The sequence below is a fragment of the Mauremys mutica genome, chromosome 16 (assembly GCF_020497125.1).
Source record: "Mauremys mutica isolate MM-2020 ecotype Southern chromosome 16, ASM2049712v1, whole genome shotgun sequence".
Lineage (NCBI taxonomy): Eukaryota > Metazoa > Chordata > Testudines > Geoemydidae > Mauremys > Mauremys mutica.
The window spans coordinates 7,944,142-7,965,223 of NC_059087.1; the positions used below are offsets into that span (position 1 = coordinate 7,944,142).

Genomic DNA, 21,082 nt, shown 5'->3' on the forward strand with positions numbered 1-21,082 from the left:
ATCGCAAGGTGCTCACAGCAATGCAGGGAGTGTGTCCTGTGTCCTGCAGTCTCTTTATTTCAATGGTCTGAAGTCTTCAGCTTCAGCAATGAATTTCCTTGATTGGCTCCACGTTCAGAGAGAGGGAGGGTTGGCTGATCCAATGGCCGGCATGATGCCAGACATTGAAAGTGTGTCTTGTTCCCATCGACTTTCAAAGGAAGGCAGCAGTACAACAGGCACCATGGAAAACCAGCAGGGAGAGAGTTGTCCACTTTAGGGGTTCCCCCCTTTTTTCACTCTGCAGGCCACTCTGTAAGTGAGAGCGAAACACTCGTTGGATCTGGCCCTGCTGCCTGGTTCTCAAAGTGTTCAATTCCAGAGATCATCAGGAATGGCTCTGCGGATGTCAGTGGCCCATGGGCCATAGAGTGAGAACCACTGGACAACTATCTTGTGTTCTCTCATACCCTGAGGTGCTGAAGCACTAACAGAACATAGTCATGATGGTTCCTGGTACCCTCCTGATCTATCAATGTGCTCACCCCCACTGGGGCTGTACTCTGGGTGCCCTGTTCAGTTCAGTTCACCACAACCAGGTGAAACATGTTTGGTTTTCTGTTGTCTTGACAGAGCCCCCCTAACTTCTTGCGGGCGTCTGCCCTGGCAGAGCACGTGAAACCGGTGGTTGTCATCCCCGAGGAGGCCCCTGAAGACGAAGAACCAGAAAACTTAATCGAGATCAGTACGGCTCCTCCAGTGGAACAGCAGGTGGGAGCTCAGAGATTCTTCTCAGGGGTGTCTTGGAAAGGCAAGAAAACCAAAGTCTGTCTAGGGTGCTAACGGTCTGTGTTAATCTCCATTCCAAGGCACTGAACACTAGGAGCGTTGCTTAAAAATGGAATTGGAGCGAGCCACACGCTCTTCTTTGCACTCCGTACAGTAACTTCTGCAGTATTTCCGGCAATCTGTGTAGCTGTGCTGAAGTCTTGGCCTTGTTAGTCTCCCTGGACAACCTTGGTCAGGACTCTTCCTCTCCTCCCACATGGCTGCCTGCTCCTTGTTTTGAACAGCTGGTTACAGCTGAGGCTAGGCATCATTCGGTATAATACGGCTGGGCTGGGTGTCAGGATTTGGGAAGGGCAGGGAAGTCGATGGGATGCAGACCCAGGGATTTAGAAAGCTCCTTGCCTTCTAATGTGGAAGGACACTGATGTTTAACAATGTTTTCAAGGACCATGGGGATATTTTTTTCACATCATTGCAATCTGAGAGCCTTGATTTGTCATGGAAGCTGTTGGGGTGGATGAGCCTCAGTAGGGAGTAAGTGGCATGAATTGGGCTCTCGCCCACAGCCAGGATATTGGGCTTCTTGCAACGGTTGTCTCTGGCAAACCTGGCCGCCTTCCCAGACTTGCTGTGACTGGTTTCCAGGCGATCGAGGCCTAATCTGACTTAGGCCAACCCCTGTCAGACACTTTGAAGGGCTGAGCCCTAACTTGGGTGCCATCTTTCTTTTGCAGAACGTGTCGGATATATTTGAACAGACCTTCGGCCCCCCCAATGGCGTTCGGGATGACAGGTGAGGGGGACGGCGGTCAGCTGATGCTCGGAGGGAGCTGCTGCTTTCTGGGCTAGTAACGAGGCTCATTCTTTATTCCCAGGGATCTCCAAATCGAAAACCTAAAGAAAGAAGTGGACTTGCTTCGGGCTGAGCTAGAGAAAATTAAACTGGAGGTAAAGCCTGGTGCTGCGGTGAGCTGGGGTGGAGGAGGAAGAACCCAGTTCCTGTCCCCTGCCACTGCACTGTGTCCTCTCATGTTAGAACTTTCCAGATTACCACAGCTGGATGACAGGCCTGGAATCCATTTGCTGAATATTGTCACCAGTTGGGTGTCTCAATGTACTGGGGAGAAGAGAATTTTGCTGTTAGAAAAATATATTCCTCTCCAGTAGGATCTAGTGGCCATTCCCAGAGATCCCATGTCAGATTGTGTGTGTTAGCATATTAGCTGAGGACTTCACAGGCCAATGTAGACTCTGGGGAATCCAGGGCAGGCCATTGTCAGAGTCATTGTCAAAGCCACCCCTAGCACTCAGGAGTGCCTGGCCCCCAGCCCTATGCTCAGTCCGTGCCAGGCTCGCTGAATCGGGTGGGTAACTGCAGGTGCCTGTGTCTGTAGGCTCAGCGGTACATCACGCAGCTCAAGGCCCAGATCAACAGCCTGGAGGCTGAGCTGGAGGAGCAACGGAAACAAAAGCAGAAAGCTCTGGTGGATAACGAACAGCTCCGGGATGAGGTGGAGCGACTGCAGAGGGCACAGCTGGAGAGCAGCCGAACGCAGGGGCTTTACGTTGAAGCTGAAAGTAGGTGGCAGCGTCAGAGACTCCAGAGAGAGAAGGAGAGTGTGAGCCGAGGGGCCTAGACCTTAAATAAACCTTTGATGCCCATGGGTGGCTGAATCCAGGGCTGTGGTGTTGGGTCTGTCCCTTGTGGAGAGGATGTTCCCTGTAGCCATTCATTGCTTGGTCAGGAACAGCTCCAAACCCTGCAGTGTCGCTATGGGGAGCTGCAGTGTGTTTGACCAGATATTTTGAAGGGAAATGCCATTAGCTGCTTATGTCAAAGTGATGGGAACAAACTGGCTCGAACTGCTTAAGAGGATGCCCCTGTGTTTAGCAACTAGGGTTGGACTAGGTGACCTCCTGAGGTCCCTTCCAACCCTGATATTCTATGATACTTCACAACTAGCCTCTGCTGTTCTTTTCCCCTGGGTGTGTGAGTAGCTGTGGGTTAGAAGGCTGGTTAGTACTGAGTCGCCAGGGTGCAGAGCGTGGAGTTCCTGGGTGTAACTGACACTGGGAATGTTCTTGTCTCTGCCAGAGAAAGCCAGCGCCACGGAAATGCGCTACGCCAAGCTGAAAGAGAAACACAGCGAGCTCATCAACACGCATGCAGAGCTGCTGCGAAAGGTGAGGGCTGGCTCATGTGGCTACAGGATTGCTAGGGCTTTAGCGGAGCCAGAGGGCGTCACAGAAATCAGCTTGTATATTTTTCTCTCCCTGTTCCACTCCCCTGCTGCCACTGCCTGTCTAGCCCTGGCCTCTTTTCTGTCCGTCCCTGCAGCCTCGACACTGTTAATTCAAGACTCCCTTCCTGCCATCTGCAGTCTTTCTACGTCTCTCCATGACCCCTTTATCTTTTCTCGGGCCTGTCAGTTTCTTTTTTTCCTGTTACCTGCGGCATTTTGGGATATGTACTTTGTATGAAAGGTGCTGTCCAAAATACAGATCCTGCCAGGGCTCATTGGCCTGTAAAGAGGCAAAGGATCGAATGAGGAATTTGGAAACTGGAATTTGAATCGACTGGATTGAATGAGCCATGAAATGCTTTCAACCCTAGCAGTGGTGCTTGGATGTTCCCCATCCCCGATATACCGAAACAACTCTCCAATCCTCCTCTCTTGTGCTCAGAATGCAGATACTGCCAAGCAGCTAACAGTCACCCAGCAGAGCCAGGAAGAAGTGGCTCGTGTCAAAGAGCAGCTGGCATTTCAGATGGAGCAAGTGAAGCGGGAGTCGGAGATGAAGGTATGTCTGCTTCTGCCCAAAGCTCTGCCCTGGTTTTGACCAAAATAGCCTTGAGGGCTGATCTTGTTCCTGCAGGAATGAATGTGCACGTGTTTGTACCTGAAAAAATTGGGTGTAGAGCTGTGTTGCTCCTACACACGCAGGCATCTTCGCGCTGGTTTGGCAGCCACAAAATAAGGGGCTGCGTTGAGATCAAGTGATCATCTCTGGCCTGATTTCTCTGAGGTGCTGAGCACCTGCAGCACCTCAGCAGCCTGCCCTGAACCTTGAGGTCAATGGAAGCTGGGAGCGCTCAGCAGCTCTGAAAAATCAGCCCCTGACATTTGTATTTTCCAGCATAGCTGCCTGAACGAATGGGACTGAAATTCCCCAAGCCTAGCCCACGGCGACTAGCCCATGGCGTGTGTGATGGATGCACAGTCGAGTACTCATCCTTGTGTCCGGTACATAGCCTGCCCTCTGCCTTCAGGGGCAATTAGTGATTCACACCCTTCCTAACGACCTGGGTTTGCATCACTCAGGTTGTCGCCGCCCAGATTCCTTGGCAGTCAGGTGGTTTATAGGCACATTTCACTCACATCTCCTCCAGAGTCATTGTCCATCTGTCCATGAAATCTCCAGGGTGGGTCTAAATTTTCAGACGTGACTAAAGATTATGGGAGCCCAGCTTGGCACTGTAAAGGGGTCTGGTATTCAGAACGTGCCGAGGGCTCTCAAATAAAATCCTTAGTCACTTCTGGAAAACGTAAGCTCCTGTTTCTTTAAGCAGTCGGGCTGCCCTGCCCGTGGCCCCCTGGGTAGCAGAGCTGTAGAAAGCCATTGTCTAAGTGGGCACAGAAGTAAAACTGGAGAGCTATCCTGATGCCTTCTCTGATTCCCGTCTGTCTGCAAATGTAGCTTGAAGACCAGACCTTGCAGATGGAGCAGCTGAAGAGAGAACTGGAAGCCAAGAAAGAAGAGCTGACCCAGATTCAGAGTTCGCTCAGCCATTCCAAGCAGGTACATGGCCCAGATGGTAGGAACGCGCCCACGAAGGGGACTGCCTTTTTGAGGTGCTGAGCACCTCTGGGAATTGGTCTCCAAGCAGAATCCTGCTTGTAAGAGAGTGCCCGGTGCAGCATTTCAACTGTGGGAGCCTTTCTGGCATCCTTGTGACAGGCTGGAGAAGGAAATGAAGGATGCCTGCCCCTGTGCGTTTGTGTAGATGACCACACAATACATTGGCAGACTTCCCGCTCCTCTTAGGCAGCATTTCAGACCCACAGAGCACCAGGCAGCTGCTCCCACTCAGATCCTGGAGATCTCCTCTCCCCGTCCCCATGCTCATTAAAACCAGGTTCTCCGAGTGCACGATCCACCAGGTGGCGACCTGAACATACTGCAGAGGCTGCGCAGGCTGTCGATGGACCTCAGCTTGCAGAATTGGAGTTATAAGGAACATGGATAAACCGCGAGAGCTTCACCCTTGTGCCAACCCCTCTATTGCGAATAAAAGGGCTGGAATGGTATAAAGGGGCGGAGTTCCACAGCACAGTCCTGTGTAGGACAGCTCTAGGGTGCCTTCCTGAGCCCACCTTTGCAAGTCTCAGCAGAGTGGGCCTGGGTTGAGGTACTGCATGAGGCAGCCCTGGGAGTCTGCTGTAACTTAGACCCCCCCCAGGACCATCCCAAGTTACAGCGGAGGCCAGGCCAGCCCTGGAGCAGCCCAGGATTCAGAGGTCACAACGGTGGCGTAAAGCTCCTGTAGGCCGACTTGCCCTGGGGCTGGGAGTTCTGTGCTGCACCTCTGAGATGAGCAGCACAGAATCTCCCCCCAGATGCTGTGTGGGGATGGGCTGGCTCGGGGGATTCATCATGGGCTAAACATCTTTCATGTCCAGGTCCCTGACTCCAGTGGCTGTGGCTGGCTGTCCAGTGGCCTGTGTGTAAATGAATTTGGTGGGTCCCAGGCCCGTTCCCTCTTGGTGCATGTCCTCTTCACAGAAACCACCACTGGACTTGGTGCTAACTAGTTGAGAGGCCAAGGCCATGGTGATCTCACACCACCCCCTGTGCTGGTCTCTCCAGGAGAACAGTCTGAGGGAAGCTTGCCCTGCTGCTGGATAACAGGAGGGGTCCCTCATCGCTTTCTAAAGCACTAAATTCCTTCCCAGCTCTTTAGAAGGCCAAGAATCCCCCATGGCTGGCTGGCCCAGGCTGGCATCGGTTGTCATGCGGGTTAGTTGGCATCTGGTGCCTAGTGGAGCAGGCAGAGATTTGTGCTGAGGGCTTGGATTGTGAGAGAGTAGTTTTGAGACCCTGGCTCTTCCTGCTTTGTTTTCAGGCTGGCTCTGAGCTCCACTCCCAAGTGGAAGCCCTGCATGCTGAGAAGGACTCGCTGAGGAAGTCGGTGAGCGAGAAGGAGTGTGAGCTGCTGTCTGTAAAGGGCCTGATTCAGGAGAAGGAGCTGCTGTTGAACCAGGAGGCAGAGAGGAGTGCTAAAGAAATCAGGGAGCTGCAGGGGAAACTCATGGAAAAGGTACTGGGGAGAAATGTTTAGGGTCTCAGGGCAGAAGCCCCTTTCCCAAGCATCCCTTGGAACCTGCTGGGGCCTCGAGCGACGCGCATGCAGAGAAAAGAGCCAGGCAGGAGGCTTAGCTAATGTGGAATGAATCTATCTAATGCCAAAGAAACCACTTTGTGGTCAGACTGCAAATGTCACGTGGCTGACGTGGCGAACCCCTTACAGCCTGAATGGTCACTTGCAGTGACACAGCTTCGCTCATGGGCAGAGCTCCAGGTGATTTGCAGCCAGCAATAAACAAAGCCCCTCCACATCTCTGCCCTTCTGGGAGGGTGTATTGCCCAGCGGTCAGAGCAGTGAACTGGGAGTTTGTTCTTGACTCTGCCATTAATTTGGGCTTCGTATGATCCTGCAATGAAAGGCCGTCTTTGCCTCCTGAATATCCCCAAGATTCAGGGGCCTCATGCCGGATAACCAGGCCTCAGCAGGCCAGGGGTTTCTCATTCCCTCTCCTGGAGGGTAGCGTAGTGTGGCTGCCGTGTGGGTGTGGGGCAGGAGTGGGAGGGAAGAGGGGCTCCAGCCTGAACCCAAACATCTACACTGCAGTTAAACAGCCCCTTAGCCTGAACCCTGTGAGCCCGAGGCAGCTGGCACGGGCCAGCCGCGGGGTTTTAATTGCAGTGTAGACAGACCCTAGATTCTCTTTTGGGCTCCCTGTGTGGCTTTGGGCAAGTCACGTTACCTCTTCTCCTCAGTTTTCCCATCTGTGAAATGGAGGGAATACTTCCCACCAGCCTCTGGAGCACTCTCTGTAAAGCCCACTGAGACCCTGGGAGGAAGGGCACTGCAGATGGGAAATGATTATTGCAGAGGTGGACAGCTGCAGGCTGGGAGGGACTCCGAGACCCTGCAGCATGTGTAATGTCGTTTATTTACAACCCACAGAAAAACCAGGAGCAGAGCCTCCAGCAGAAGCTTCTGGATGACCAGTTTGGTATGCTCCAGGGCACGGTGAAGGAGGCAGAGAACATCATCCAAGACGCCATTGCCAAGCTGGACGACCCCTTGCACGTCCGATGCACCAGCTCTCCAGGTAGGGAACTGTTCGGCCGACGGCTGTTGGCAGCCAGGGAGAGCCGAGCTTTGCAGATGCGAGCTGGCTCTGTGCCTTCTCCCTGGCAGGTGGGTGACGCTGCCCCATAAGCCTCCCTGGCACTGTCTTCTTGGCTAAATATTGAGCCTGAGGGGTTCTGGGCTCCTTGGCTTTCCCTGGGGTGAATTTTCCTTCTTTCGTGAGTCAGACCCTAATACTGCTTGAACGCCCCCTTTGGCTTAGTCAGCTGGACACCTGTTGGAGTGCGAGGAGCGGGAAGATCCCCTGTAGAAGGGACAGGTAATGCTGATCCCACCCTCGGCCCCCATCTGGCCAGCCGAGCCGCGGCAGAACAGCTTGTTAGCTCTGCTTTCTGGGCCCTTGTGGGTGCCCAGGCTTAGATGCCGGGCTCAGATGCAGGTCTGGAAATGGCTCTTCGCACCGAATAGCCGCAGGGCTTTCTGACCCAGGGGACTCAGGTCAGCAGCAGCTTGGTCACGGCTGAAGGAGTGTTGGACTTCATAAACAGGAGGCATCGCAAAATAAGTGTAGCTCTCAAAAGGCCCCCGATGGATGGCGACTCCTTGCTCAGTACTCGGAGGTATTCGCTTACGAATGCAGTCAAACTAAGCCAGGCCCGCAAAGCCAGGAACAGGTTAATTCCCCTGATGGGGGCCTAGCTGCAACATCCAGACCCTCCAGGGCTTTGGGCTGTTCAGACAGGTACGCGGCCTAGTTCAGCCCATGTCCCACGTAATCCCTTCCTCGCCTTCACTCGACCCTTGGTGTCTTTGCAGATTACCTCATCAGCCGGGCGCAGGCAGCACTGGAGTCTGTGCACTCCTTGGAGAATGGGCACGGGCAGTATGTGACCAACATGACAGGTAAAGGCGCCTGGGCCGTGAGTCTGGATCGGAAGCTGGCACTGAGGCCAGTCCCGCGGAAGGGCACGTCTGAAATGGGCAGACCAGGCAGTTCGGGCGGGGTCGCCGCAATTTGGTCCAGACCTGAACAGTTCCGTGTGCTTAATGTGTCTGTGAAATCCGTGGGGTGTAAATAAAGAAAGAAATCGCACGGCAACGGGCCATGTTCAATACCCTGGGGTGCTGAGAGGCTGGGGGAGTTGGGCATTGAGCGCGCTGGAAACTTTCTGGTTGTGGGTGGGTTGGGGAGCGTGGGATGTGCTGGTCCTACGCTGTCATTTCTGCGAGCCCAGAGCTCTGACAGGCGCATTTTAATACATGACATGAATTAACGAATGAGGCTCTTCTTGTGTTCAGGGTATTCAAGTCCCAGCCTCTCTATCTGGGAGCTAAGGATTAGTGTTCCCAGATTGGGGGATGCTGAGACTTGGAGGGATTAAGGCCAAAATTGTTCAGCCTCCTAAATTCATATTTAGGCTCCCACGGGTGCCGAGTGACTTAGGTGCAGACGTCCCTTTGGCCTCGACATCAGGCTCCTGTTCGTGCAAAGGCTGGCCAGGGTGATTTTACGCAGGGTCACCCAGTGAGTCGGTGCTGGAGCTCGGACTAGGGTGCAGGAGTCCCTGGCTCCCAGGTCTGTGTGTGGACTGCTCTGCGCTCGTCAGGCAGTTACCGATTCACCGTGTGTCCCAGCTCTGAGCATTGGTGCTTCGGACACTGCTCTGGGGGTCGCTGACAAACGCTTGGCGTAGGGGAGGAGAAGCAAGCAACTTCCCGCCTAGAGTGATCCCTGAAACGTTTCGCTGGCGCAGAGACCTTTGCATGAGAGCATCGGTGTCCAGTGCTCACCCTGCGGCCTGTCTCTCTTTGTTCCTCTAGATGCCACTGGGTTGGTGGCGGCCCTGGCCCAGTTTGCTCACTTGACTGCCGACACCATCGTGAATGGCAGTGCCACGTCCCACATGGCACCCACTGACCATGCCGACAGTGAGTAATGAACCCAAAGCCGGCTTTAGGCGCTTTCAAAAACTCTGGCGCAGTTAGGACTCGCACCAGCCGGGCAGCCCTGTGTCCTGTTTACTCCCAGAGCAGCCACGGTGTAGCCTGGGCCAGTGCAGGATCCCCCCACTACCCTGCTGAGGTGCCTCCAGCCTGATGTGCGAGATCGCCCTAGAGGGAACAGGGGACTTTGATCTCAATGGTCCAGTCAGGCCTTGGTCTCTCTGCCAGCATGGTGCCCTTTAGTGCCAAAGGTGCTGGTAGCTTGTGTGATGCAGACACTGGACTGAGACCCAGCCAGCTAAGACATCTAATGCCTTGTAGTGACAAGTTCACGGGCTCTCCCCTGCTCTCAACACATGTCCAGATTTCCAGCTTCACTTAATCAGCAGATGCCAGAGGTTGGTGCAGGTTTGAAAACAACCCGCTCCCCATTTGCCTCTGGGGGCCCACCCAACCCACATGGAATGCGGGAGTGTGGCAGGACCCACTGTTGCTCTCGGTGCCTGGCTGATAGAAAGAGGATGTGCACGTGCAGCTGGTACTTTCTTGTGCTGCTAGGTGAGGGGCACATCTGATGATGAGCAGGAAGGTTCGTGTCTGCTGGAGGGGTTTTGAGTGACTCACTATGTAGTGGTTAGGGCTGGAGAGCGCAGATCTGACTAAGTGCCTCTCTACAGTTACTAAATGTGGCGCAGGCTTCAGCAGATCTTCCTTTCTGTGGTCCAGACATGCACTAATTGAATGTTATGGGCAATCTTCCTTCTTTGCCAAGGATGAATGCAAAGACTTCCCTGAAGCAGGCTGTCCCTTATTTTGTATGACACTAGCGCCTAGCTATATCAGCGCTGCAATGTGCAAACATGTAGTGAGAGAGTCCCTGCCCCAGAGAGCTTCCTTTTGAACTAGACAAGATGGACAAAGAGTGGGCAGGGAAACAGACCCAAAGAAACAATGTTACTTGCTGAAGGGCACGCAGCGAGTTAATGGCACAGCCACCCATCTCTTCCAAGCTCCAGTCCAGTGCTCTGGCCACTAGGCCATGCTACTTCCCTATTTCCTGCCTTGCTTGTTCACCTGACTCTCTCCTATGGCTAGTGGTCTTTCCTGTTTGTTTTCTCTTCTCCACTGTAATACTTGGCACTAAGATCACATTCTTCAAAGCATTTTACAAATGTTGGTCTGAGGAAGAAGGCCCAGAGGGAGTCAGTGTGTCAATGTGAGGATTAGAACTCAGGACCTTCTGGCCCCCAGTCCTGTGCTTGGACCACTAGACCATACCCCCTCACGCAAAGGAAACAAACTGCCTACATATTTGTTAATCCTTTGCCATAACTGAGATTCTTTCTCCTGTCAGAATTAATTGAAACCTGCAGGGCCTGTGGGCATCGGAGTCTGGGGTATCTGAACGAGCTGAAGGATAAGCAGTTGCTGAGACAGGCAAACCCGGAGGACGTGAGGAGAACTCTACAGGGCATCCTTCAACTGGGCCAGGTAGGGGGTGATCCTCGGCGTGGGGATACACTCGTGGAGGAGCACTTCGTCTTAGCCACACATCATTGCCCTGGGACAAATCCACCCTGGGTGTAACTCCAGCCAATCCAGAGGAGCCACACCAGGAAAGGATTTGACCCACTGGGGCCGAGACATGCAAGTAGGAGGATGCTCAGATGATTCAGATGGAAACAAAATAGCGTCCGCAAGTGGTGCCCCATGGCTTCCTCTGCCACTGTTGACTTGCACGGCAGACCCAGGTGGTTTCCTGGTTTCTATTTATAGCAGCAAAGTTAAGCCTTTGCTCTGCAGGGATGTGGCTTCTGCTGGCTAGCGATGAGTGCAGATTAGTGCTTAGCAGCCAGGAGCTTAACACCTTTCACTTTTTTCTCTTGCTGGAAAGTCTGTCGGATCCTTCCAGCTTGTTATACCCGAGGCTGGGGGGTGGCTTGGGTTTCAGACATGGCATTTTTACCTTCTTCAGAAATGACTATTCCAGGTCCCAGAACATCTCCCTCCTCAAGTCTCATCCTGATGGGCATTTGCTCTTGGTACCACCAGCCGGCCCCCAAAGGACCCCACCATTGTGTCTTAGACTGGCAGGCAATTATGCATTCACTGTGGTGAGCGCTAGCAGGAGGGACTCGCTTCTCTTCCACCCATGGCTGCCCTTCCCTTCTCACTACTCTGCGCCATAAATCCAGAGCTGTGATGTATTCCAACCTCCCTTAGCCCGTCACCTCTTTCCTTAAACCCCCTCTCATTTCTTTTTGTTGCAGTCACGGGGCAGGAGTTCTGTGTTTGTATTTGGTAACACTTTAAAAGCTAAGTGTGTATTGAATTATTGTCCAGCAGTCCAAGCCCCGGCCGGAAAAAGGAAACTTTCTTTTGGAATTGGTTTCATGTCTCATTCTTTATGATCTGGTCTAGATATTAATGTGGAACAAATTACTATTTTTTTCTTTTTAGATTAAAAAAACAACCCCCAAATGAATGTAATGTTGGTGAAGGCATCGCTGAGAGCCTGGCGCCTTGACACATTCATGCTATTTGTATTTTTGTGGGAGCAGGCTGCGTTGTGCTGGGGGCTGTACAAGCGCAGATTGGGGGACAATCCTGACCTAAGATCTCATTTGAATCTCTCTCTCCTGTGCATTTGGGTTCTGCAGGAACCTGATCAAAGTCCAATATCTCAATTTTTGTATTTGATTTTTTTTTTAATTCCCTGTGTGCTTTGTTTTAATTCCAGGAGCCATTTATAGGGGTGGAAATAACATGATCGTGGGGAGCATTTCAGTGGAAATACCCTTAGACCAGATCAGGTTATTTTAGCCCAGTAAATGGCTCCCTGAAACCATGAAAAATGTGCAAACCCACATACACCCTCCTGCCCCAAAATCGCCACTAGCATTATACATTAATATGCTACTAACTTCTAGCACAACGAGCTCTTCTGCCTTCCGCGTGCTCTGGAAAGCTACCGCAACACTTCTGCTGCCTGAGTGCAGGTCTGTCCCTGGTTTTGGAGTGTTTTCTTTACATGGAAAATCAAACTTCCTTTATGACCCTTTGAACCTCTCTGAGATTCCTCTGATATATTTACTGCAAGACTCAGGTTCACCTGGATCATTCCCAGCTCTTCATCGTTGTGGAGAGTTTTGTTCTTGGGGTTTTGCTCTTTCCAGGCCAAAGAGAGATTCTTGCTAGTTGTTTGTTTGAAATCTTTGGGAAAGTTTTTATCCTGGCGCCTGATTTCACGCTGGCTCGTCGCTTTCTTCCCTTTGCCAGGAGCTGAGGCCTAAAAGCTTAGACATCAAGCAAGAAGAGCTGGGTGATATGGTTGATAAGGAAATGTCCTCCACCTCAGCAGCGATTGAAGATGCTGTCAGAAGGATAGAGGTGAGGTGAAGACCGTGAACTCTGTGTCTAGCAGAGAAAAATTGGCAATCTGTGTGAGACTTCTGGCCTGAGTCCCAGTAGAGCTGCGTGTCTGTCACACTTGAATCAAGGCCCCCGAGGCAGACAGGGATCCAGAATTCTCAGACCTGACCACGTCAGTTCATTTGACAGGATCTCATGAAGGGAAACCCTCTTCCTTTATTTTTCCTACCACAGCCAACCAGGTGGCAGTTTTTAACCACCTCTTCCTGTCTTCTCAACAGGAGATGATGAATCAGGCCCGAAATAAAAGCTCCGGCGTTAAACTGGAAGTGAACGAGAGGTGAGTAAAAAGTATCAACTAAAGGGGAGTTAGCACGTGTGGGATCTGGAGCGTCCCTTTTTGAAGGGAAGAGCTGTTACTGAGGACATAGCTCTCTTCAAATGAAGCCGTCTGTGTAGTGGTGTCTCTGTTGACAAGCCTGCCTTTCGTGTGCCTTGTTCCATCACCAACAGCAGCACGGTTGGATTTCTTATGTTCAAGCAAAACGTTATCTCATGCAGAGTGGGGAGAAAGCATGTCGCCAATATAACATGCTGGGCTAAAATGTATTTTACTGCAAAACTACACGTACTGTACATTGCTGCATCTGTTTTGAAGCTGTTTTCTGGGGTCCCTCAAACCAGGTTCCCCTTGATCTGGTTTAATTTCCATTTTATGTTAATCACACGGAAGATGTTCCCTCAATCAAACTTGCTAAATATTTTCTCCTTGTTTCCAACAGAATTTTGAACTCCTGCACTGATCTGATGAAGGTCGGTATTTCTGATATTAAACCTACATTAAAATTCCTGGAAATATGTGGTGTAACTTAAAATGCTTGGCTGAGCAATCGCTCTTTATAAAATCCTTGTAAAACAATGGAGTCTGCTTTGATTTGTTTCAGGCTATTAGGCTTCTCGTAATGACATCCACCAACCTACAGAAAGAGATTGTGGAAAGTGGAAGGGTAAGGCTCCCTTTGGGATCATACAGCCACTCCTCTTTGTGGGTTGACATGAAATATTGGAGGAATTTTTTTCAAAAATTCCTCGACTTGCACAAACATTAACCTAACGTCACAGTTTCTAAACAGACTGTACGCTGTGAAACATGGGGTGTTTATTGAAAAAGGCATCCATAACCTGTGCTTTTATAGGAGATGTTTGCGCTCATCTTAACAAGCCTGGTCAATGTACAGAGGATGACGACGACCCAATCCAGTCTATTTTAAACAGAAGTCAAAATTTTCAATCCTGGGGGGCCTAGAATTATAGATTTAGGCATTTAAGTGAATGTGACCTGATTTGTCAGAGATGTGGAGCGCCTGCAGCTCCCACTGACTTTGGGCACAGCACTTCTGCAAATTGGGCCACTTCTGGGTAGGTACCTGGATATGGATTTAGGAGCCTCACGGTTTTGGGAAAATTTAACCTGCATGTTCTATGTTTTTGGTCGCATAAGTTTGTTTGACCACAGTGCCCCGGGTGCATGGTGTATTCAAGGGAGCTGAAACTTTTAAGAACAATTTGAAAATGTGACATCTATTTTGATATGTTGATTGCTTAGTTAGAAACTGATGCAAAGTGTGTCCTATTAAATGCAACCTAACATTTTCGTGACAACAGGGGGCAGCAACGACACAAGAATTTTATGCTAAGAACTCCCGTTGGACGGAAGGCTTGATCTCTGCCTCCAAAGCTGTGGGATGGGGAGCCACACAGCTCGTGTAGGTATCTGCGATGCCTGTCGGTTTTAAATAGTCACAGATTGGAAATGTTTCTCAGGCACTGCACAGGAGGTTTCCTTCAGTATGTGCTGCACTATGGGTGTACAGAACCCCTGTATATGCTGTAACCTGTAACCAATGTGCGCTCCGGTTTCCTAGCAACTGAATTTAGAGCTGACCAAATAGACTATATGGGTTAGGATCCCAGTTCTCTAGAGCCAAGCCCCTCAATCAATTGAACAGCTAGTGTTGTCTCCCGGTCTGCTGCCCCACCTTCCCCTTGTCATCGACCCCTAATAATACAGATGTTAGATTGTAAGGTTTGTCTCAGGAGAAGGATTTTGCTTCCTCTTGTTAGCAAATATTGAACACATTTTGGGTGTTACCCCGATTGAAATAGTGGTAATAATGTAGGGCTCAGTCCTGCCAGGAGTCTGAGCTCCATTCTGACCGGCTTGAATGGTAGGATTGCGTCTGTGGGAGAATATTCCACAGACTAATACATTTCACAGCAAGGAAGTTTTGTTTTCTGATAGCCTGAATCCAGGACCACTCTAATCGTCCCTTCCTCCTTGGTTTTTACACCCTTCAAGTACTTCTAGACTCTGGGGTTTTAGCACGTTTCCTCTATACACGAACCCTTTCAAAGAAAAGCTTTGCAAGCAATTATTTAAAGCCACATGCAGAGTTTGAAGGATAAATAGCTTTGCACTTCCCTACTTTAAATTTATGTCAGGCTTCTCTGATCAGACTTCACTGTTGATCTATATTCTAGAGAATCTGCAGACAGAGTGGTTCTGCATACGGGCAAATATGAAGAACTGATCGTCTGCTCCCATGAGATTGCAGCCAGCACAGCCCAGTTGGTGGCTGCATCCAAGGTAAACTTTTGAACAGAAATGCATAAGAAAGAGGTGAAAGCTGTGACAAGTGTCTCCTCTGTTGTTCTGGTGGGGACACATCTAGGCATCAATGTGGGGGGGTCTGCCTCCCCTTCAGAATCAGTGCAAGCTAAGCAAAACTCCCTTTTGGAGAGGAATTATTACTTTTCAATTTAATTATGTTTTTGTTTAAAGTGAGATGTTGAATCCTTCATCTCCAGAAGGGCTGGCCTCTGAAAAGAGGATACAAAACCTTCTTGCCTCTCCTTTCGAGCTGACTCTGTAGCAAGAGTTCTGATACCAACACAAAACCCCAGAATAAATAACTGTAGACATCTGTGCTGGAGATGATGTATATTCCATTTTCTGCCACCTTTCCAATGTATATGGACAAAAGAGGTTTTGAAAGGTTAAAAATGATTGATAGGTAGATGGATATTGGGTTATTTTATCTGTGTTGTGACGTCAGTTGATTAAAACTAAAAGTATGTTAAAAGCTTGTTTTATTTTTCACCACTGATGCTTTGTTAGTTCACTTATTTTGGTCACACTGGACAATGAAAATAAACTAGTCAATTTCACACTTGCTTCTAGTACATTTCATCTTCAGGGTCTCATGGCCTAGCAGCATGCTGCTGCAGGAATGTTTAAATGAACAAAATAAGAAACCATTTCTAATAACCTTTTAAAAACAAAACCTAGAGGCTGGGCCTAGCCTGCTTGATGCAGTGTCTAACCAGAGTCTTTCAAACAAAAGCAAATGATGTCTTGCCCCTTTTCCATTTCCGCAGCTTAGCTGTGTCTTCTTTAGCTCTGAGTAGAATCTGAAGAGTTCAGGTTTCCATTCACACACACATTTGGAAGCGTGTTTGCATATATACAAAAAACTGGCGTCTCTTTGCATTTCCCTTGTGGCTCGGTAACCCTGAAAACACTTGGTTGATCTTTGCAGGTGAAAGCCGATAAGAACAGCAGGAACCTGGGCAAGCTGCAGGAGTGCTCCCGCAACGTAAATGAAATGGCTGCCAATGTTGTGGCTTCCACTAAGTCCGGGCAAGAGCAGATTGAAGACAAAGGTGAGGTGTAAACAGAGCCTTGGGGGTTTCAGTGCAGAAATATCCATGACTCGCACACCGACTCCAAGTGTCAGTTCATGTGCATTTCAAATGAGCAGATAATTTATACGCTTTCTGCTAAGTGCACGTACAGGGCTGGTGGGAGGAGAATATAAAGGTGGATCAGTGTTAAGTGCTATGGGATTCCCACATTCTGGGGTTTTGGGCTCTTGGCCTGCAGAGACCTAGGCCTCTATTTGGCCTCTGGGAAGCACATTCAGTCATTTTTACCATCATCTATTCTGCACCTCCACAGGGCCATCTTAAGGGCTTTGTCTAGGCACCAAACATTCAGGCAGGCCTGAACTACTGACTGTGAATTACAGGCCCAAATTGCAATGCAGCCAGGAGGAGCTGAGTATCATTATCTTGCAGTCTCACACCAACTACCAGCTGCAATTGTTCCTTAAAACATTTCAGTGATTGAACTTCTAAAAATAATTTTTGGGATAGTTTAGCATTCATTTAATGTGAAATATTCTATAATGGAGACACAGTATAGGATGTGATTTCTAATAACTTCCACAGGGACTAGGAGAAAAGTAGCTGTTACAGGATCAAATTTTTCAGTCTTTTCCCATAAATATTTGGGTCCCTTCCAGGGAACTAGTGTGACAGCAGCCATCCTGGCTGACACACTGGGGATCGAACTCCAAAGCTAAAAGTGTGAGCTGTTAGAGATTGCTCTAGTTCGAGTCATCATGGCTCTGCGCCTGGGGTTGAGACATACTTGCATCAGCTGTGGATTGGGCACAGAGAAATGGTCAGCAACACACTCACCAGTGGGTTACACTAGCACTTTCCCCACCTATTTGGACTGAGTGAGTGTATGTGTCCAGCTGGCTCTGTTCTGTATCGTTGTTGGGACATGATCCTTGTAAGCTACAGGATAACCCCCCCTCTCTCTCCCCTCACAAGATACTATGGACTTCTCTGGCATGTCGCTAATCAAACTGAAGAAGGAAGAAATGGAGACGCAGGTATGCCACCCCTTGCTGAGAATAAGCAAACAGGGCTAGGTTCCTTTTACTGATCTAGCAACTCTCAGAACTAGTCTCTGAGAATCTCTGGTATGGATTTAAGCAGACAGTGTTGTGTAGCCAATCTTCAGCAATAAAACGGGACATAACTGACCTTGTTGCCAAAGAGTTCAGTCTGCTAGAATAGGCGTATATAGCAGAATGTATTAGCCAAGATTGAATTTGGATGGGACACTGAAGCTGCCTAAAATTCAGTTTGTGGTTCAACAGCAGAAATGTCTTCATCACATCCCCTCCTAAAGCTCACTCTAAGGTTAACCTTGTTGTATGGTGATCCTGGTGCAGAATGGCTGCCACGTTCTACCCCAGAAGTGGCTGCATTTCTCGGGTAGGAGATCCCTGTGATACTGTTAAGAGCTTTCGGCCCCATTACAGACCTGGAAAAGAACATAGCCATGATCGAGAGCGTCATACACCATAATGTGATGGGAGAATGGTCCCCTTCTCTGACGCCTGACTAGAGGGATCATAGCGCTGTGCACCCAGCACTTGGGGTTAGAGAGTAAAGGGCTTCTTGTTATGCAGGTGAAGGTGCTGGAACTAGAGAAGAAGCTGGAGAACGAGCGAATTCGTCTCGGCGAGCTGAGGAAGAAGCATTATGCTTTGGCTGGAGTGTATGAAGACCCAGATGAGGGGAAACTAGCTGTGGCTCCAAGGCGGAGCATCTTGAAGAAGCCACCACTGGCTCAGAAACCTGCCTACCCCCTAAAACAGGACTGTGAGGTATTCGCTCTGATCCCTTCCCCTTCCGCTAACTAAACACCCCTGGTGGTTGCTGTGTCTTATTTATCCTTGTTTGATGTAGGGGGAAACTGAGGCACAGCCACATGAAGCAACAGGCTTGGGGCTACACAGCGAGTCAGTGGCAGAGCTGGAATTAGAACATGGGAATTGCAGTTCCCAGAGCTGAGCCCAGTCCAACACCCTGTCTGCTGCCTGCACTCTGTTTTCAGCATGAATAGTCCCCAATGCACTTCAATCCATAAACTGGTGGGATTCATACAAATAAGGGGTGGGTGGGTGTGTGCGCGCGCCTCTGTCAGTCCTGCCAGCTAGCCAGGAATTCTGACGCGGGGGAAATGGAGCAGCAGTGCACCTGCCCTCTGGGAGACCAGTGATTATTATTTATACCCAGTGCAGAGGTGGGCTAGGTGGGTCTTAGAGATGGAATTAGGTAGGTCCCTGCCCCACACAACCTACAGTCAAGTTCCAGACGAAGGGCAGAGTTTTCCCCTTGTGATGATGGTTACTGCGGTTCGGAGAATGGGGCAGGAGGGCACGTTGACAGCTCTTTCACTACTGCTTTGTCGAAAGGACCCAGCTGTGGTGGTTGCCATTCGCACTGGTGATGATGATGCCTCTTACCAATGAAACTGATTAATGTTTTTTTTCCACATTGCATTTTTAGCTGGAGCAGCATGACGGCGTTTTTCAGGCCCGCATTGTAAATTTCTAGGGGGGATACAGAAGTTGATTCAGCACAAAAGGAAGAGGAGGCACAGGCTGCTGCATTCGCCTTCCAGCCACAGTACACTTCGTCTTGGTGGTGGGGGCTAGGATTCCTGCTAGGCTCGGACGGTGCGGGCACCACGTTTCCCCTCACAGGGAGTCTAGGAAGAGCTCCACGTACCATGATGTAGGCATTCCAAAGCTGTTTTATCTGTGTTTTAAACAGATACTAACTGGATTAACCCAAGAATTGCCTTCAAGCTGGCAGGCTGTTGTTGTTCAGCTGGTTCTCCTGACTGCCACATGTGAAGAATAACATGACTTTACACTTCCTTTCTGTCACTAGAACAATTGGGTTACTGTCGTTTACTAAAGCAATGCTAACGATGCCACGTGGCACATCAGTTATACAGAAAGCGATTGGAGCAGCTCTCCTAGTTGATTTTTTTTTATTTATCAGCAATAGGAATCTTAAGTAAATGTAGGTGTATCTCACTACTGTAGTGTACAAACTTTAAGGAAATGTGAAACGTTTTTAAAGTAGGAAGTTGCTCTTTTCTTGCAGCCATTTGCTTTAACAATGTGGCAGGCTGAGAAAGGGTAACAGATGTCTCTGCATGGGTAAGTACTCAAAGGAAGAGGCATCATTTAGTTTTAAACTGTCAATGTTTAAATGTTTTTAAAGGAACAGGGCTCATACAGGGGAGAACTAGTTAATATATATGATGGCAATAAGGGTGCAAACTTTTTTCTTATTAATGGCTCAAGGTCAGGGGAATAGTTTCACTGTTTATAGTTAAGAATTATCAGAATTAATCTTGGTGTATAATATCCATGCAATAATTATTGGTAGAAAGTCTGCAGCAATAAGAAATTTTGGGGAGATGTTAATTTAAAGAGACACCGTTGGTTTAAATACTATAAAAATTCCTTCCCCTGAGTTCCTAGTAACATTTAGATTTGAGAACATTTTATTTAAATTATATATATATTTTTGCCTTTCTTGCTGTTTATGGCCCATAGTCACCTTCACTATAGCGCATTGTAGCTCTCGTTTGTGAAGTCAGTTTCAGGTCCTGGGTCTCACGCCCTAGCCCAGTGCTGCACTGTTGGGATTGCAGGCACTAGATGGAAATGTTTTAGACCTACAGTGTCTCTCTGGCCCGAGGAAGTGATGTATATAGGAATGTGTGACTGCTCTTCAGTACAGAATGCTTAGGGAGAGCCTGGAACCGGCTTCAACTCCCACTTCCCATCCTGTTTGTTCTCTACTGTAGGGGAGACGTCACTGGCACATTGCCACATCAGGCTTCTAAACTGGAAGTGTGGTTGTCTTCATGCATTGTTTGATCAGCAGCATAGAGCCATGCACCGGCCTTTTTTCCCCCCACACCAGTGATTTGGTACTTCGCCTCCTCCACTGCTGAGAGCATGGCACAGGCAGTAACGTGGTCTGATGCTGTACTGCAGGGGGAGTCAGTAGGCAAACCACTAACCAAATGTGGACCGCCAGACACTTTTGAACGGACCCTGAAATCTTTACTTATGGTTACTGCAGTGTGAAAAAATGTTTCTCTGGAGTCTGGACCTTGACTATTCTTTGACAAAAAATAGACTCCTCCTGCTGTATGTTATAATGAATTCTCACTCTCAGAGCTTAAATTCAGCTGGAGCAGAGCTCCAGGAAATACTCAATGAGAATTTAAGCCCTGTTCGCAGAGCCCTGTACTCAGCATTTCAAATGCGGATGCATACGGTTAATTTATGCAGCAATACACCCCAGGTTGAAAATGTTGGCTGCTCTGTCTTCTGAAACCACTTTTTACTTCCGGGATAGTGAGTTTTGTCACTTCAAGATTTCAGTTAAGGAATCTGACCATTCAGAACCAAGATTTCTGATAATTGAAGTGAATCCAGGTGACAACTAGGCCTGTCACTGCACCCTGCCCCAGTTAATTGAAGGTATGTCCATGTAGACAGCCACACCACAAATCACTTCTAAAGGTAGTACTGACATACAGCGGTTGCTTGCTATCAACTTTTCAGTGTGAAGACAAGACTACATGATGGAACTCTCACAGCAAAAGGAGAACTGAAGACTTTTATACTGAAATCTGTTTGTTATATTTTAGTAGCAGGAAAGCTTGGTTTTGTACTCTTTTGTAAATCTCAAACAAGCAATAAAATGTGTTCCTGGGTCTAATATCTCTATTATAAATTGTGCCAGGGAAGGGGGAGCCGGTTTAACAAAGGGGCAGGTTCTGCTAATGAGTCAAGTTAATGCAGATAACAGCTAAGTTTTGGGTGGGGTTTATGATTAAGGAAGCGTTCTTGAAAACCAAGTTCTTGTTCACACTTTCCCCCACTC

At 49.1% G+C, this 21,082-nt stretch overlaps 1 protein-coding gene across 6 annotated transcripts in view; it reads left to right on the forward strand.

Annotated features, from left to right (window-relative positions):
* The window catches only part of HIP1R (huntingtin interacting protein 1 related), a 57,164-nt gene extending 36,247 nt beyond the window's left edge, over window positions 1–20,917 (forward strand). For all 6 annotated transcript variants that reach the window (XM_044989968.1, XM_044989971.1, XM_044989970.1 and 3 more), the window contains exons 11-32: window positions 613–750; window positions 1,503–1,561; window positions 1,644–1,716; window positions 2,163–2,346; window positions 2,864–2,952; window positions 3,454–3,570; window positions 4,468–4,569; window positions 5,894–6,088; window positions 7,019–7,166; window positions 7,964–8,050; window positions 8,969–9,076; window positions 10,446–10,582; window positions 12,371–12,481; window positions 12,745–12,803; window positions 13,246–13,276; window positions 13,408–13,470; window positions 14,129–14,229; window positions 15,005–15,110; window positions 16,063–16,186; window positions 17,144–17,205; window positions 17,791–17,988; window positions 18,674–20,917. In XM_044989968.1, coding sequence (XP_044845903.1) covers window positions 613–750; window positions 1,503–1,561; window positions 1,644–1,716; window positions 2,163–2,346; window positions 2,864–2,952; window positions 3,454–3,570; window positions 4,468–4,569; window positions 5,894–6,088; window positions 7,019–7,166; window positions 7,964–8,050; window positions 8,969–9,076; window positions 10,446–10,582; window positions 12,371–12,481; window positions 12,745–12,803; window positions 13,246–13,276; window positions 13,408–13,470; window positions 14,129–14,229; window positions 15,005–15,110; window positions 16,063–16,186; window positions 17,144–17,205; window positions 17,791–17,988; window positions 18,674–18,721 — 2,340 coding nt within the window. In that variant the 3' untranslated portion in view covers window positions 18,722–20,917. The remainder of the gene's footprint in view (window positions 1–612; window positions 751–1,502; window positions 1,562–1,643; window positions 1,717–2,162; window positions 2,347–2,863; window positions 2,953–3,453; window positions 3,571–4,467; window positions 4,570–5,893; window positions 6,089–7,018; window positions 7,167–7,963; window positions 8,051–8,968; window positions 9,077–10,445; window positions 10,583–12,370; window positions 12,482–12,744; window positions 12,804–13,245; window positions 13,277–13,407; window positions 13,471–14,128; window positions 14,230–15,004; window positions 15,111–16,062; window positions 16,187–17,143; window positions 17,206–17,790; window positions 17,989–18,673) is intronic.
* The last annotated feature ends 165 nt before the right edge of the window (window positions 20,918–21,082 follow it).